The 16,453-nt window shown below is 48.7% G+C and overlaps 1 protein-coding gene across 1 annotated transcript in view; it reads left to right on the top strand.

The window, feature by feature from the left end:
* The window catches only part of LOC134793403 (glycogen debranching enzyme), a 41,915-nt gene that overhangs the window by 9,699 nt on the left and 15,763 nt on the right, over positions 1 to 16,453 (top strand). The window contains exons 11-19 of the mRNA XM_063764978.1: positions 1,503 to 1,571; positions 1,742 to 1,933; positions 2,304 to 2,424; positions 6,533 to 6,665; positions 6,944 to 7,138; positions 8,377 to 8,588; positions 8,885 to 9,072; positions 9,701 to 9,885; positions 15,555 to 15,781. Of these exons, the coding sequence (XP_063621048.1) occupies positions 1,503 to 1,571; positions 1,742 to 1,933; positions 2,304 to 2,424; positions 6,533 to 6,665; positions 6,944 to 7,138; positions 8,377 to 8,588; positions 8,885 to 9,072; positions 9,701 to 9,885; positions 15,555 to 15,781 (1,522 nt within the window). The remainder of the gene's footprint in view (positions 1 to 1,502; positions 1,572 to 1,741; positions 1,934 to 2,303; positions 2,425 to 6,532; positions 6,666 to 6,943; positions 7,139 to 8,376; positions 8,589 to 8,884; positions 9,073 to 9,700; positions 9,886 to 15,554; positions 15,782 to 16,453) is intronic.

The following is a 16,453-nucleotide window of genomic DNA, read 5'->3' as shown; positions in this document are numbered from 1 at the left end:
GACAACTGCGTCGCTAGCATGAGGTACCCAGTTCACTAGGCCCCTCGCTCCGCAGGAAGCTGGAGTAGCTCAACGCTGCGGCCAGGGAGGAGGTGGAGGGCCACCTCCGCGCCGCCCTAGACAACTGCGTCGCTGGCATGAGGTACCCAGTTAAGTAGGCCCTTCGCTCCGCAGGAAGCTGGAGCAACTCAACGCTGCGGCCAGGGAGGAGGTGGAGGGCCACCTCCGCGCCGCCCTAGACAACTGCGTCGCTGGCATGAGGTACCCAGTTAACTAGGCCCCTCGCTCCGCAGGAAGCTGGAGCAACTCAACGCTGCGGCCAGGAAGGAGGTGGAGGGCCACCTCCGCGCCGCCCTAGACAACTGCTTCGCTGGCATGAGGTACCCAGTTAACTAGGCCCCTCGCTCCGCAGGAAGCTGGAGCAACTCAACGCTGCGGCCAGGGAGGAGGTGGAGGGCCACCTCCGCGCCGCCCTAGACAACTGCGTCGCTGGCATGAGGTACCCAGTTCACTAGGCCCCTCGCTCCGCAGGAAGCTGGAGCAACTCAACGCTGCGGCCAGGGAGGAGGTGGAGGGTCACCTCCGCGCCGCCCTCGTCAACTGCGTCGCTGGCATGAGGTACCCAGTTCACTAGGCGCCTCAACAATGCTGCGAGGAGCTCCGCAGGACGCTGGAGCAACTCAACGCTGCGGCCAGGGAGGAGGTGGAGGGCCACCTCCGCGCCGCCCTAGACAACTGCGTCGCTAGCATGAGGTACCCAGTTCACTAGGCCCCTCGCTCCGCAGGAAGCTGGAGTAGCTCAACGCTGCGGCCAGCGAGGAGGTGGAGGGCCACCTCCGCGCCGCCCTAGACAACTGCGTCGCTAGCATGAGGTACCCAGTTCACTAGGCCCCTCGCTCCGCAGGAAGCTGGAGTAGCTCAACGCTGCGGCCAGGGAAGAGGTGGAGGGCCACCTCCGCGCCGCCCTAGACAACTGCGTCGCTGGCATGAGGTACCCAGTTAAGTAGGCCCTTCGCTCCGCAGGAAGCTGGAGCAACTCAACGCTGCGGCCAGGGAGGAGGTGGAGGGCCACCTCCGCGCCGCCCTAGACAACTGCGTCGCTGGCATGAGGTACCCAGTTAAGTAGGCCCTTCGCTCCGCAGGAAGCTGGAGCAACTCAACGCTGCGGCCAGGGAGGAGGTGGAGGGCCACCTCCGCGCCGCCCTAGACAACTGCGTCGCTGGCATGAGGTACCCAGTTAACTAGGCCCCTCGCTCCGCAGGAAGCTGGAGCAACTCAACGCTGCGGCCAGGGAGGAGGTGGAGGGCCACCTCCGCGCCGCCCTAGACAACTGCTTCGCTGGCATGAGGTACCCAGTTAACTAGGCCCCTCAACTACTGCTCCAAGGAGTATTTGCGTCTGTTACAAAACAAGGACGTTTCTTATTCTTTACCTTACCTTCAATTATAACAAATATTTCTTATAAATATTTTTTTGTTATTATAAAATTTTGTCTTTTTTAGATACTTCCGCTTGCAGGCCGACGGGCCTAAAATAGAAGAGGTTAGCGAGAAGAATCCACTGGTGCCTAGGTGAGTGTTGTTTTAATGGCGTTCCTAGTTTTTGAGGGTTGATTTAAAGATTTTTGAGATATCGAAAGCTCTCGAACTCTGCGATTACGTATCAAAAGGTGTGTTGACGTAAGAATTATTATAATAATATACCATATATTTTGGATCTACAATTGTTAAGGTTCCCGCAGATACTTCACGGCGGCGGGCGAGTGCGGCTCGGCGGCGGAGGCGGAGTCCCTCGTGTACGGCGACGGCGGCCGCTTCGTCATGGCGCACAACGGCTGGGTCATGGACGCCGACCCGCTTATGGACTTTGCTAACACTTCCAACGTGTACCTCCGGAGGGAGCTCATCGCCTGGGGCGACAGCGTCAAGCTCAGGTATAGAGGGCGCACAACGGCTAGCTCATGGACGCCGACCCGCTCATGGACTCATCGCCTGGGGCGACAGTGTCAAGTTCAGGTCTTCTAGCATACTTCTTTCTTCTTTCCTCCTCTCAAACCAGTTATATTTTTGTTTAGTTTTCGCGTTTCCCTTGATTTAAAAGCAAATTTTATTGATACCAAGCAGATCGTAAGATTATTCTGGTACATATTGCTCTCATCTGCTCGGTTCGCATCTAATCTGGTCATAATTAAGAGCATAAGTCGTCAAATCCTTCAAAAAATTACCCATTGAGTGATAGACAGACGCTCAACCATAGGCATAGCATAGCTATTTATCTCAATAATAAATTATTGGTATATTTAGGTACGGCGACAAGCCGGAGGACAGCCCGTGGCTGTGGGGGCACATGCGCGAGTACGTGGAGCTGACGGCCGAGCTGTTCGACGGGCTCCGGCTTGACAACTGTCACTCCACGCCGTTACATGTGAGTTGTAGACCTTATTGCGACAGCGCAGAGTCCACTTCACGGTGACACATGCCGAGGGGAGCTGACGGCCGAGCTGTTCGACGGGCTCCGGCTGGACAACTGTCACTCCACGCCATTACATGTGAGTTGTAGACCTTATTGCGACGGCGCAGAGTCCACTTCACGGTGACACATGCCGAGGGGAGCTGACGGCCGAGCTGTACGACGGGCTCCGGTTTGACAACTGTCACTCCACGCCGTTACATGTGAGTTGTAGACCTTATTGCGACGGCGCAGAGTCCACTTCACGGTGACACATGCCGAGGGGAGCTGACGGCCGAGCTGTACGACGGGCTCCGGCTTGACAACTGTCACTCCACGCCGTGACATGTGAGTTGTAGACCTTATTGCGACGGCGCAGAGTCCACTTCACGGTGACACATGCCGAGGGGAGCTGACGGTCGAGCTGTTCGACGGGCTCCGGCTTGACAACTGTCACTTCACGCCGCTACATGTGAGGTGTAGAGCTTATTGCGACGGCGTAGCGTCCACTTCACGGTGACACAGTATGCCGAGGGGAGCTGACGGCCGAGCTGTTCGACGGGCTCCGGCTTGACAACTGTCACTTCTCGCCGTTTCATGTGAGTTGTAGACCTTATTGCGACGGCGTAGAGTCCACTTCACGGTGACACACGCCGAGGGGAGCTGACGGCCGAGCTGTACGACGGGCTCCGGCTTGACAACTGTCACTCCACGCCGTTTCATGTGAGTTGTAGAGCTTATTGCGACGGCGTAGAGTCCACTTCACGGTGACACATGCCGAGGGGAGCTGACGACCGAGCAGTTTGACGGGCTCTGGCTTGACAACTGTCATTTAACGCATGCAACTTTATTATCAAGGTGGAAAATTCTATTTTTCTATTCGTCGACTGTAATTCCTGAATTAAGATTTCGTATACCAAACTGCATTTGGGTACTTTTAATGTATGGGCTCCCAACTCAACTATAATATTCATTTCGATACAGTTTAGTCAACTATAATGAAATTGACCAATCACAGCTCGCCGCGGTCAAGAGGACCAAACAAAACCATAGCTCAAATTAATTACTTATTTTAGGTTGTATTGTAGGAACAATTGCTTCATAAGTCAGAAACGCGCATGTGACACCCTTAATATAGGAACATCCATAGACTACGAAAACCGCTTAGCGTTACTTGTTAGTCTGCATAGGCTACGGTGGCTAAAATCGAGAAAAAAACCGTTTATACATTTTATTGAATTTAGAAAGGAGCAAGTAGTACCAGGACTACCAGGGCCTCATGAGTTACAAGAAGGTGTCGTTGACCAAACCGCCGGGCCGCGGCGGCCGGGGAGCGTACGATTATGAAGGTATCGCGGCTGCTCGCGTATCTTAGCTGTATACTTTTTTAGCAAGGAGCAAGTACCAGGGCCTCGTGTCATGAGTTACGAGAAGGTGTCGTTGACCAAACCGGCGGGCCGCGGCAGCCGGGGAGCGTACAGTCAACGGTAAAAATATGGGTGTAGACAACTTACTCAAAAATATGTCCCATAGTTCTTAATTCATTGACATAAGAGTTATGGGACATATTTTTGAGATGATTTGTACACCCATATTTTCACCGTTGACTGTACGAGTATGAAGATATCGCGGCTGCTCGCGTATCTTAGCTGTATACTTTTGGTTTGTTTACCTATATGATTCTACTAGTTTAAAGTATTATTTTTGTTAACTCGTAGAAAAAGTATTATACAGGGTATTTGGTCCATCGTTTGCCAAATTAAAATGGCGGATAAGTAGGGTAGTTTTCTATCTTTTCACGCCCTTTAAAAAACTTTTGGGCCCACGAGTTTTCTTTTTTTTTTGCTTTTTTTGTTGTTTTTGCAAAATCTTCAGGGCCGACTCGTTTAAACTTAAATTTAAAAAAAGTAAGTGGTAGAGAGATGCAACGTTTATTGCGTCGTGATGTTTAACGTTAAACGGTTTTATTAAAGTCAAAATTACTGACATTTAACCTCTAGTTTTTTTTTATTACCCCTCAAATGTTTTACAACATGTAAAAATTTACACTAAGGTCAACTTTGATTTTCAATTTAAAAAAAAAAAAACCAAAAAGAGACCACGTTCTTGAAATTACTTTACAAAATTTTGTGTTCTGTCTTCTTTCTAATGATGTACAATAATCCCAAAACAACCTTTCATGAACTTCATTTTTTCCCGATGTTTTGTAACGGACGCAACAGGCAAAAATTATCGATGCCTAAACATTGACGCTGTAATCTCCTTTGAAATCCCCTTTGCCTATCCACACGCTGGTTTTTTTTTCAGCGATGAGGTTTGCTGGTTGTGAAGGTTTAAAACTTATCTTTCGTACTTTTAGTTGAAGGTGCTATCTCCCTCTTACATAGCACAAAAGCTGTTACGTTCCGATGTCGCGTTTTGGTTTTGTCTATCAAAATGTAATTAAATGTGAACGCATCTTATTAGTGTGAGACCGTGTTAAAAAAAACGCGGGAAATGTGACCGGTGTCGGAACGGACAAAAACAGAAGGCAGAAAACTGATTTGTCTTTTGTTAGTGCTTTTATTAATCTCTGTTTTGTTGAGTTTTGATCATTTGAAAATGGCTACTTTTTCGAATGAAGAATACGCGGACTTGTTAATGGCGTACGGTAAAGCCGATGGTGTTGCGCGCAAAGAATCTACCAGGAACGATTCCCTAATAGACGCTTACCAACCCGCCACACGTTTCAAAAGATAGAAAACTACCCCACTTATCCGCCATTTTAATTTGGCAAACGATGGACCAAACACCCTGTATAAAATAGTGATATAATCTAGCTTTTCAATCTCGTACCTTACTCAGGCAACTCAGCAAGCTTCTTTGCCTAAACGCGGTATTCGACTGAAAAGCTCTCTATTATATCACGAATATCACGATTGTATAAAATACTATTTCTGGTAGCGTTAAAACGTAGACATTGAAATAAAACTATTGAAACGGATTATATCGCTTCTACCTAGCGTTATCCCGGCCTTTGCCAGGATCCGCTTCGCTTTCCTCCACTTTGCGCGATCCTGGGCGTCGTCTCGTGTGAGCCCGTTCACGCTCATATCTGCTTTCATGACATCGAGCCATCGCTTTTTTGGTCTGGCTTGGGGACGGGGGCCGTCAAGGGCTAGGTTAAGGCATATGTTTCCTACGTAGTCAGCTGGCCTGCGACAAACGTGGCCGAACTACCGGAGGCAACATTCTTGGAGCTTCTCTGCTACGTCACGGACTGCGAGGCTGCCACTCGTTACGGATGCGGTCAGCACGCGTAACGCCACACATCCATCGCAGCATCTTCATCTCTGTAACGCGAAGTTCCTGAATGTGCTTTCAAGAACCGGCCACGTCTCGGCGCCATAAAGTAGGACTGGTCGGATAATACACTTATACACTAGCCCTTTGAGTCTAAACGGTATTCTGCGATCGCAGATGACTCCTGTGACCTCCCGCCATTTAGACCAAGCCGCGCTGATTCGGGGCCGGATGTCGGATGTTGGATTATATCGCGTATATTGAATTCATACTACATCCCGACGTTTCGAACCCTTTACAGCGTTCGTGGTCAACGGGTGACTGAGGAAAAACTGTACTGTGCAAAAACTACCCACTTACAAAATAATGAACCATCATAAACTATACATTTTAAGGCCAGTTTTATACATGCAAAATTGGTTCATAAGGCTAGTTCTACATTACAACTATTTTCAAGTAAAGCTAAAAATACGCGATAAAACTATGGCGGCTCTTACCCTACACCTCTGCCCTGAGAAGATTTAATTCCCTCCTAAATTGTAGGAGGGTATCCCAATATGGGACCGGCAATCTTATAATTAACATGCATTAAAACAGAAATACATTTGAATTTATTTGTAGACATTGATCTGACTGACATTATAGACTTACAGTCGCTATTTGACGCTATATGTATTTATTCTTATAATTTGCCGAAACGTATACAGTGACAAAAAAAAATTCATTTCCAAGTACTTTCTTTTGGTTTAGCGTATTAAATACCATTGTCAATGACTTAGTTTACGGTCTGTTTGTGTGTCAGGTGGCAGAGTACATGATGGACTGCGCGCGCAACGTGAAGCCGGACCTGTTCGTGGCGGCGGAGTTGTTCACTAACTCAGACCACGTGGACAACATCTTCGTCAACCGGCTCGGCATCTCCGCGCTCATCCGAGGTGACTCCTTATTTCATTGGAAGATTTGGACAGCTATGCAGCTTTTATATACCTACTATACGATTTTTGTGGTGCTCCTACGCCACTTCTGAAGGTTTCATCTGTGGGCCGTTAGCTTTATTTTCAAGTCATAAAGTTTTCATCGATGTTATTTTAGAATCGTAACTTTAACATCTTTGCTTTAACTCACAGGTGGTATAATGATCACTATTAATTTTCATTATCAGGTCAACGACAAGGAACTATTATAAGCTAATGAATATTTATCTCGATGTTAGAGGCGCAGGCCGCATGGGATTCGCGCGAGCAAGGCCGCCTGCTGCACCGCTTCGGCGGGCGCCCGGTGGGGGCGTTCCGCCGCGCTCGAGTAGACACAGCCCGCCCCGGCGTCGCACCCGCCGTGCTGCTCGACCTCACGCACGACAACCCCTCGCCGCTCGAGAAGCGCTCCGTGCACGACGTGCTGCCCACAGGTACGAGTAGACACAGCCCGCCCCGGCGTCGCGCCCGCCGTGCTGCTCGTCCTCACGCACGACAACCCCTCGCCGCTCGAGAAGCGCTCCGTGCACGACGTGCTGCCCACAGGTACGAGTAGACACAGCCCGCCCCGGCGTCGCGCCCGCCGTGCTGCTCGTCCTCACGCACGACAACCCCTCGCCGCTCGAGAAGCGCTCCGTGCACGACGTGCTGCCCACAGGTACGAGTAGACACAGCCCGCCCCGGCGTCGCGCCCGCCGTGCTGCTCGTCCTCACTCACGACAACCCCTCGCCGCTCGAGAAGCGCTCCGTGCACGACGTGCTGCCCACAGGTACGAGTAGACACAGCCCGCCCCGGCGTCGCGCCCGCCGTGCTGCTCGTCCTCACGCACGACAACCCCTCGCCGCTCGAGAAGCGCTCCGTGCACGACGTGCTGCCCACAGGTACGAGGAGATACAGCCCGCCCCGGCGTCGCGCCCGCCGTGCTGCTCGACCTCACGCACGACAACCCCTCGCCGCTCGAGAAACGCTCCGTGCACGACGTGCTGCCCACAGGTTCGAGTAGACACAGCCCGCCCCGGCGTCGCGCCCGCCGTGCTGCTCGACCTCACGCACGACAACCACTCGCCGCTCGAGAAGCGCTCCGTGCACGACGTGCTACCCACAGGTACGAGTAGACACAGCCCGCCCCGGCGTCGCACCCGCCGTGCTGCTCGACCTCACGCACGACAACCCCTCGCCGCTCGAGAAGCGCTCCGTGCACGACGTGCTGCCCACAGGTACGAGTAGACACAGCCCGCCCCGGCGTCGCGCCCACCGTGCTGCTCGACCTCACGCACGACAACCCCTCGCCGCTCGAGAAGCGCTCCGTGCACGACGTGCTACCCACAGGTACGAGTAGACACAGCCCGCCCCGGCGTCGCGCCCGCCGTGCTGCTCGACCTCACGCACGACAACCCCTCGCCGCTCGAGAAGCGCTCCGTGCACGACCAGCTGCCCACAGGTACGAGTAGACACAGCCCGCCCCGGCGTCGCGCCCACCGTGCTGCTCGACCTCACGCACGACATCCCCTCGCCGCTCGAGAAGCGCTCCGTGCACGACGTGCTGCCCACAGGTACGCCTTATCGTATCGTACAGTATCGATCGATGATGGCGACCGGCTTTCAAAAAGTGCGAAGTTTTAACGACCGTCGATTTTAATTTTGATTTTATAATGAGTTTTTATTTTGCAGCGGCGCTAGTGACCATGGCGTTCTGCGCGTCGGGCTCGACCCGCGGCCTAGACGAGCTAGTCCCACACCACATACATGTGGTGGACGAAGCGAGGCTCTACCCCGAGTGGGGTACCAATGAGGGCAACGTGGGCGCCTCGCACGGCCTGATACAGGCTAGGAGAGAGCTCAACCTGCTGCACTATCAGCTCGCTCAACAAGGCTACGATGAGGTACGTTACGTCACAGCAGCACAAAAGTTGTACCCCTAGTGGGGAACTAACGAGGGACGACATGGACGCCTTGGAAACTCCCGACGAAAAAAGGGATGTTATGACTGCTATAAGTTTAACGTCAATTGTATCTATGTGTCTATAGCATTGAAGCTCGCCAGCCGAAGAACCCATTTGAATTCGTTTTCTGTAACGAAAAGTATTTCCTATAGAGACGGTTCTTATAGGTAGATAGATGGCACTGGATTTGGATTTTGTCTAGGGTTTAAAATATTAAAGGTTTTGTCTATGTGCAGGTATATGTGGATCAAATGACGGATGCGGTGACAGCAGTAACCCGTCACTCGTCCACGTCTCGGCGCTCGGTGCTACTGGTAGCACACACGGCGTTCTCGGCGCCGCAGGGAGATGGTCCGCTTCCGCCACCGCTGCGTTTCGAGGGAGATCTCGAGGAAATACTCTTTGAGATGGAGCTTCAGCCCAGGTAAGACATGAAGCATGTGAATGTGAACGTGGATCAGGTGACGGACGCGGTGACGGAAGTTATCCGCCACTCGTCCACGTCTCGGCGCTTTGTTTTGCTTGTGGCACACGGTGTTCATGGCGCCGCAGGCGGATATTTCCACCACCACTGCGCTTCGCTTTCAGATAAAGTTTTCGTTGAGATGGAGCTGCAAGCTGCTGCTTGTGTTAATTGCTTTATAGAAATATGTTAACTTACGAGTATGTTAAATGTATTGATTTTTTACAACTGCTAAATCCAAATACAATTCAAAAATTCTTTAACGGATACTTTAATTAACGAACGTAGGTGCTAATTTATTTGTATTACAAGTCAAAGTATTTTATAACTAATTAATTAAAATAAAAGTTTAAAACCAAATTTTTTGTGTTTTCCTGGTCACGGCACCAAGTGCAAAAGTTTAACCACTTGAGTACTGGCACTCAGGTTTTAGGTCCCTGGAGATCTAAATAATCTAGCGAAAATATAACCTTGATTTTTAAAATTATAGAATTGTAAGTATTTCAATTGTCCTTGCTGGCCGAATGTTGCATCATCAATGGCACTCACTCGTTTCTATACGATCTAACAAGCCATGTGACTCGTACAGGAGCGGCGCGGTGTACACTAAAAATGTGCGTTTCATCAACGGCCTGGAGCAGTGGACGGCCGCCGTCCGTCGTCGGCCGGCGCCGGACGCCGCGCAGTTCGTGTCGGCCGCGAGGAGGGACGGGGCGCACACCGTGCTGGACTGGCGCGCCTTCCCGCCCGGCGCGGTCATAGCCGTGCGAATAGGTGAGTGACTGTGTGTGTAGTATGCTCGCTACGTTTAGGTGATCCATTTCGGCCGTGTGCAGAGACGCGGGTCCTGCTATTGGCGCGCTGTTTCGCCCGGCTCTGTTTAATTTAGTACGCCATATTTTTAGATATTGTTTTCTTTATCAACTAGTACTAGCTGAAGAGTTCACCAACTATTTTGTCTGAAAGCAAAGTCGTAATTTTGTTATCTAGATTACTTATCCTTTTTTTTTTTTTTTTTTTTTATCTACGTTTTTAAAAGGAACCTTTGTCAAACGGGACATGTCGGCTCCGTTGGGCCTCTACATTATATGAGTTTCAATAAATGTTATACTAGTTATCAAAAAAATGGTACACTAATTTTGCAGTTTTAGACAGGGGTTCCGCCAAAATCGACTGAAAAACCCCAACATCAATTTCTTTATAGTCCCCAGCTTCAAATAATTGTGCCCTCTTGACTCGAGTCCGGACACATTCCATTAAGAAGTGCTGTACATCTTCGACGGAGCCGCAGATATCGCAGTTGGGCGACTCTGCTTTCCCCATCAGATGAGCAAACTTATTTAATGGAATGTGACCGGACCGAAGCCTGTGGGCACGTACAATATTCGCCCGGTTTAAGTCAGTTAGTTCCCACCAGGGTATCCGAGGAGGCTCACATTGAATGGTCTTGTACCAGATTCCTTTTTCTTTCGATCTTTCATCAAAGAACTCCTTCCAGTGACCATACATTTTACTTTTATACTTTGCGACTATTTCTGAGAAGTCTGGAGCGACATCAATCTCAGTTCCCCCAGAAGCAGCCGCTGCCGCCAACCGGTCAGCCTCCTCGTTTCCCACCAGGCCGATATGTGACGGAACCCACTGTATTTTCAAACACCTTCCGCAATTTCGGAGCTTAAAAATTTTCATTAGGATTTTGTACGCCAGTGAAAAGCACCGTTCGCCTGAGGCACACCGGCTCAAATGCTGAATGGAGCTTTTACTGTCCGTGAAAATTGCCACATTGGGATAATTTTGATTTTCAACAAACACTAAAGCCTGATAAATCGCACTGAGTTCCGCGGTCATTATAGAAACTCCAGTCGAAATTTTGTATTGTGCTCTTGTGGCACTAAAAGGATCAAAAAAGGCAGCCCCTATTTTTTTATCGCACTTCGACGCATCAGTGAATATTCTATAGAAATTGATATATTTTCTATTCAGTTCTTGAACCACATCAATCCGCAGAGCATCGGCGTTGTGTTTGTGTTTTGCACCAACAACAGATTCTAAACCGTTGTACAAGACTTCATGTAATTCAATTTTTGACACCCAAACATCTAATTGAAACATTGGTAATGGGAATGACGACTGAATATGCTCTTCAGAGATTTCCTCATTTACGACAGCTAGCAAAGGTCTTTTCCTTGTCTTAGTCCAGTACCCCCTTTGGCATGAGGCCCGCAACTCCAGAACGTCATCAACCGTGGCGCTATTTGACCAGGTAAGTGATTTCAAGCAAAACCTAGTGGCCAGGAACCATCTACGGAGATGCAGTGGCACAAGACATAGTTCGCTTTGCATAACATGAATCGGTGTAGACTTAATAAACCCTCCGATTACCCTTAGACCTTGGTTTTGAATTTTTTCAAGCTTATAGATGTGTCTGTTGGCGCTATTGTGAAAAAGTGCACTCGCGTAATCCAGTCTACTTCTAATCAAGGAGATGTACAACCTTCGTAGGTGCTTAGGATGTATTCCCCAAGACGCGCCAGCTAAAGTTTTCAAAATGCTGAGGTATTTTTGGGTTTTTTCGACTACATAGTTAATATGCTCTCCCCATCGTAGGTGTTGGTCTAGCAATACACCTAAGTATTTAATAGATTTATCAGAGCAAAGCGGTTGTCCTCGAATTAATAGGTTTACTTGTTGTTTTTTATCACCTTTGCTGAAAATACAAAACTTTGACTTACTAGCTGAAACCTCAAGTCCTAAACTGTCCAAAATTTTTAACATTGAGTTTAAACTGTCTTGCATTAAGCAGACACTGTCATGTAAATTCTTTTGCCTGACATACAGCACGAAGTCATCAGCATATTGGGAAATTGAGACATTGACTATGTCGTTACAAATCTGGTATGTAGCAATGTTAAACAGAAGAGGGGAGAGTGGATCCCCTTGAGCTAGGCCCTTGTCTGTCCACCGCACCATAGACAAACCGACATCAGGGTCTTTTAGCAGAAGGTGCCTCTCGCTCAAGAAGGCCCATAAATATCTACAAAAATGTCCCCCAACTCCTAAGGTATCTAGAATAGAAACGACTTTAGAGACCGAAACATTGTTATATGCACCTTCAATGTCTAAAAAACAAGCTAGAGTGCAAGTGTTTTTGGCAAAACCCACTTGTATGTGGGATATTAAGCGAGTTAGGCAGTCCATACAGGATAGACCTTTCCTAAAGCCCACGGTATTTCGAGATAGAATCTGGTTGTGTTCTATAAACCATTCCAGGCGTCTCGTAAGCATTGTGTGGAATATCTTAGATACACAGGACATCAAAGAAATCGGCCTTAGCTTCGAAGTGTTATCTTGACTTGACTTAGGAATAGGTACGACCTGGATAACTCTCCACTGCCTGGGCACCTCGCCTGACACAAAAATCAAGTTATACAGCTTTAGTAGAAATAACAATGCTTGTGATGGCAAATTGCATAATACAGCATACGTTATTCCGTCTACCCCTGGAGAAGATTTCTTATTTTTTAAACACCTTGTCAATTCTTCTAGTGAAAATTCTACCTCTAATTGTGGGTTCACAGATGTAAACGTCGGTGACTCCTGTCGCACGAAATCAGGCGTGAGAGAACGCAACAGTTCGACTTTTTTCTCTTCAGATGCAACAACCCTAGAACGCTTATGACCTTTTACCCACCTCATACGATTCCACATGTCAGACGCGGAAATAGTTTGATCTATACTTTGGCAGAACTCCCGCCAACTAGACGCCTTAGCATTACGAATGAGGCGTTGTGCTTCTGCAACCTTTTCTTGCAACAGTTTTAGATTAGAAGGGGTCGGATTCCGTCTGAATTTTGCTAGTGCTAGTCGCCTTTGAGCTACAGCCAAAGATAACGAGCCATTCCAATAGCTTTTGGGTTTGAAATTCCTTGTAGGATCAGTACACGTTTTAATCACAGGGATATTAATCGCTAAGGACTTATTGATACCAGTCTCAAAGATGTCATAAGTAACTTGAATATCGTTTTGCGTGGGGATTGGCTGTTTAGAGAAGTATTCTTTTAGGAAATCGCGAAAGCCGGGCCAATCGGCTTTTTTAAAATTTAATCTTTGCTCAAAATGCCTGATGTCTCGATAATCTAAACTAAACTTCACAATTAGATGATCACTCCCTAAATTTTCATTGGTGACCTGCCAGGTAAAATCAACAGCAATATCAGACGAGCAAAAGGAGATATCTGGAGCGCTTTCCTGGAGTGACCCATTTACGAGTTTAACCCTTGTCGCATTTCCATTATTAAGAGACACAAAACCATGCTCAAGTGCCGAATCAAACAGCTGATTTCCTCTACCGTCACATTTATATGACCAATTAGTATGATGGGCATTGAAGTCCCCTGCTACTAATGATTTACTCGAAAGAGCCGTGAAAATTGAATCCCAGTCGAGTTGAGTTGTTCGCACTGATGAATGGCAGTACAGTGATATAATATTATTTAAAGAGGTACAGTTTAAAAGCTTAACACATACAATTTCAATACCAGGGTTATTTAAGGCAATGTGAAACGACTGGGCCTTGATGGAGTTATGTATAATGACCGCGACACCCCCATACGAGTCGGATCTATCGTTACGAAATATAGTGTAAGAGTTTATGTTTAGTGTAGAATTGCCATCAAGCCATGTTTCACTAACTAAAGCAATGTGGACCTTTTCGCTATTCAATAGGGCTTCAAATTCAGTTAACTTAGGCCTAATACTTTGCGAATTCCATTGCATGAGATTCAATTTTGATTTTTTAAAGGAACTAGCCATTTACATTAGGAGAAAGCAACTTAAAGAAATCTACGGAGTTGAAAATCCCCATTAGCAGTACAACAAATTCCTTAATTAAAATATTAACTATGAGGCTTAGCTTATTGGTCAAGTTATCTTTAGACATAAGAATGTTTTTCACACTTTCAATCACTCGTGTAAAAACCGTAGAGCCCTCGTCGCTATCCCTAGCGGTAGAATCTTCGGTGACAGGGGTGTTCAGAAAGTGTGATGAGGGTATCGTTTGTATTGGTTGTTCGGCCTCTTTGTGACTTTTTGCATTCTCGTTCTGTGTAATGTCTTGATCTCTCATCTCTTGTTGCAGTGGCGTATTATTCCTCAACTCTTGGGCCGCGCATGGTTTGATGACTTTAACGGTGTCGTTGGAATCTTTATTTACTTTTTGTGATAGGACGGCGTCTCTATATGATTTTCCCAAAATAACTGGTTTGGAAATAGGTGGTATTTCATAAGTCCTGGACTCTATAGCTGGCATTTTCTTGTTCTCATTATAGATCCATATTGCTTTTTTATAAGTACAGCCCTCGGATGCCATTATTCTCCGAATGTCTTTCTCTTTTAAGAAGACCGGACACAATTTGTTTAAGGCCATGTGGGGTCCTTTGCAGTTGATACATTTAAAGTTAGTTGTCATACAATTGGCGTGCCCGCCTCCACATTTCGGACAGATAATTTTGCTTGTGGGACAGGATTTGCTTAGATGATTGTACTTCCAACATCGAGAGCATTGGCTGACAGGGAAATTATATGGCCTCACCTGAAACCGGCATCCGTAAGCGTAGATGTATGGCGGTAGGGCAGCTCCTTTAAAACATAAACGTATGACTTCAGACTTCGTCCACTTACCATCAGTACCTAGTCGATTTAATCTTCGTACTGCTAAAATTTCCTGCTGACATTTAATATTTTTTGTAAACTCTTCTTCATCAACTTCCAACTCAACTTGTTTCACAACTCCATAAGAACAGCTTGTTTCGTTTGTCCAATACTTATCCTAATATTTTTGTTACGTGTATGTAATTTTTCTCAAAAATGGACGGCAAAGTCGACTTTGCCGTTTAAAAAATAGGTTGCGAAGCGCGTAGTTTATGGTCAGTCAAAAATTAAAAAGTTAAAAACATTGCAGTCTCGATTTTGGGACTGCAATGTTGCATACAAATTCCATTATTTGTCGAGTTCCAAACTTTTTAAAAGTTGAAATGGCCATATCAAATGAAGGCACAGGCCCATTAAACAGCCAAACAGATGATTAGTACCGCGACTATTTAGCTGTCTCAAATAGGTTGGCGTATTTTCGGCAGAAAAATACACTTCTATTTTTTTATTAAAAAAATAAAAAGGCGTCAAAGCTAATTTTTTCAATTGTTTCTACTTTTTTCTGTGAAAATATATACGTAAGAAAGTTGCTTTTGTAAAATATTTCTATGATATTTATATTTCTTGCACCATTTTTGAGAAAAGCACTATATATGACTCGGCTGGAAGGCTACTTGCTGGCTTCGGATTCAATTAAACGGACTCCCAAGGTCGTCCGTTTAAAACGAATCCTCAGCCTGCAAGTAGCTACTTCCGAGCCTCGACAATAATGTACTAATGATTATATTTCCCAGCGCCTCGCGCCGCGCAGCGCGCCGCCCTCGACACCATCACGCGCGCGCTCTCCGCGTGGGAGGCGCGCGCGCCCGACGCGCTCGGCCTGCAGCGCGCCTTACAGCCGCTCGACCTGGCCGACTACAACGTGCTGCTGTACCGGTGCGACGCGGAGGAGCGCGACGCGGGCGCCGGGGGGGTCTACGACGTGCCCGGCCACGGCCCGCTCGTCTACGCCGGCCTGCAGGTCGGTATTCTGTACTACAGCCGCTCGACCTGGCCGACTACAACGTGCTGCTGTACCGGTGCGACGCGGAGGAGCGCGACGCGGGCGCCGGGGGGGTCTACGACGTGCCCGGCCACGGCCCGCTCGTCTACGCCGGCCTGCAGGTCGGTATTCTGTACTACAGCCGCTCGACCTGGCCGACTACAACGTGCTGCTGTACCGGTGCGACGCGGAGGAGCGCGACGCGGGCGCCGGGGGGGTCTACGACGTGCCCGGCCACGGCCCGCTCGTCTACGCCGGCCTGCAGGTCGGTATTCTGTACTACAGCCGCTCGACCTGGCCGACTACAACGTGCTGCTGTACCGGTGCGACGCGGAGGAGCGCGACGCGGGCGCCGGGGGGGTCTACGACGTGCCCGGCCACGGCCCGCTCGTCTACGCCGGCCTGCAGGTCGGTATTCTGTACTACAGCCGCTCGACCTGGCCGACTACAACGTGCTGCTGTACCGGTGCGACGCGGAGGAGCGCGACGCGGGCGCCGGGGGGGTCTACGACGTGCCCGGCCACGGCCCGCTCGTCTACGCCGGCCTGCAGGTCGGTATTCTGTACTACAGCCGCTCGACCTGGCCGACTACAACGTGCTGCTGTACCGGTGCGACGCGGAGGAGCGCGACGCGGGCGCCGGGGGGGTCTA

Source organism: Cydia splendana, chromosome 9, assembly GCF_910591565.1.
Source record: "Cydia splendana chromosome 9, ilCydSple1.2, whole genome shotgun sequence".
Classification (NCBI taxonomy): Eukaryota; Metazoa; Arthropoda; class Insecta; order Lepidoptera; family Tortricidae; genus Cydia; species Cydia splendana.
This window is presented reverse-complemented; position numbering and strand designations above follow the sequence as displayed.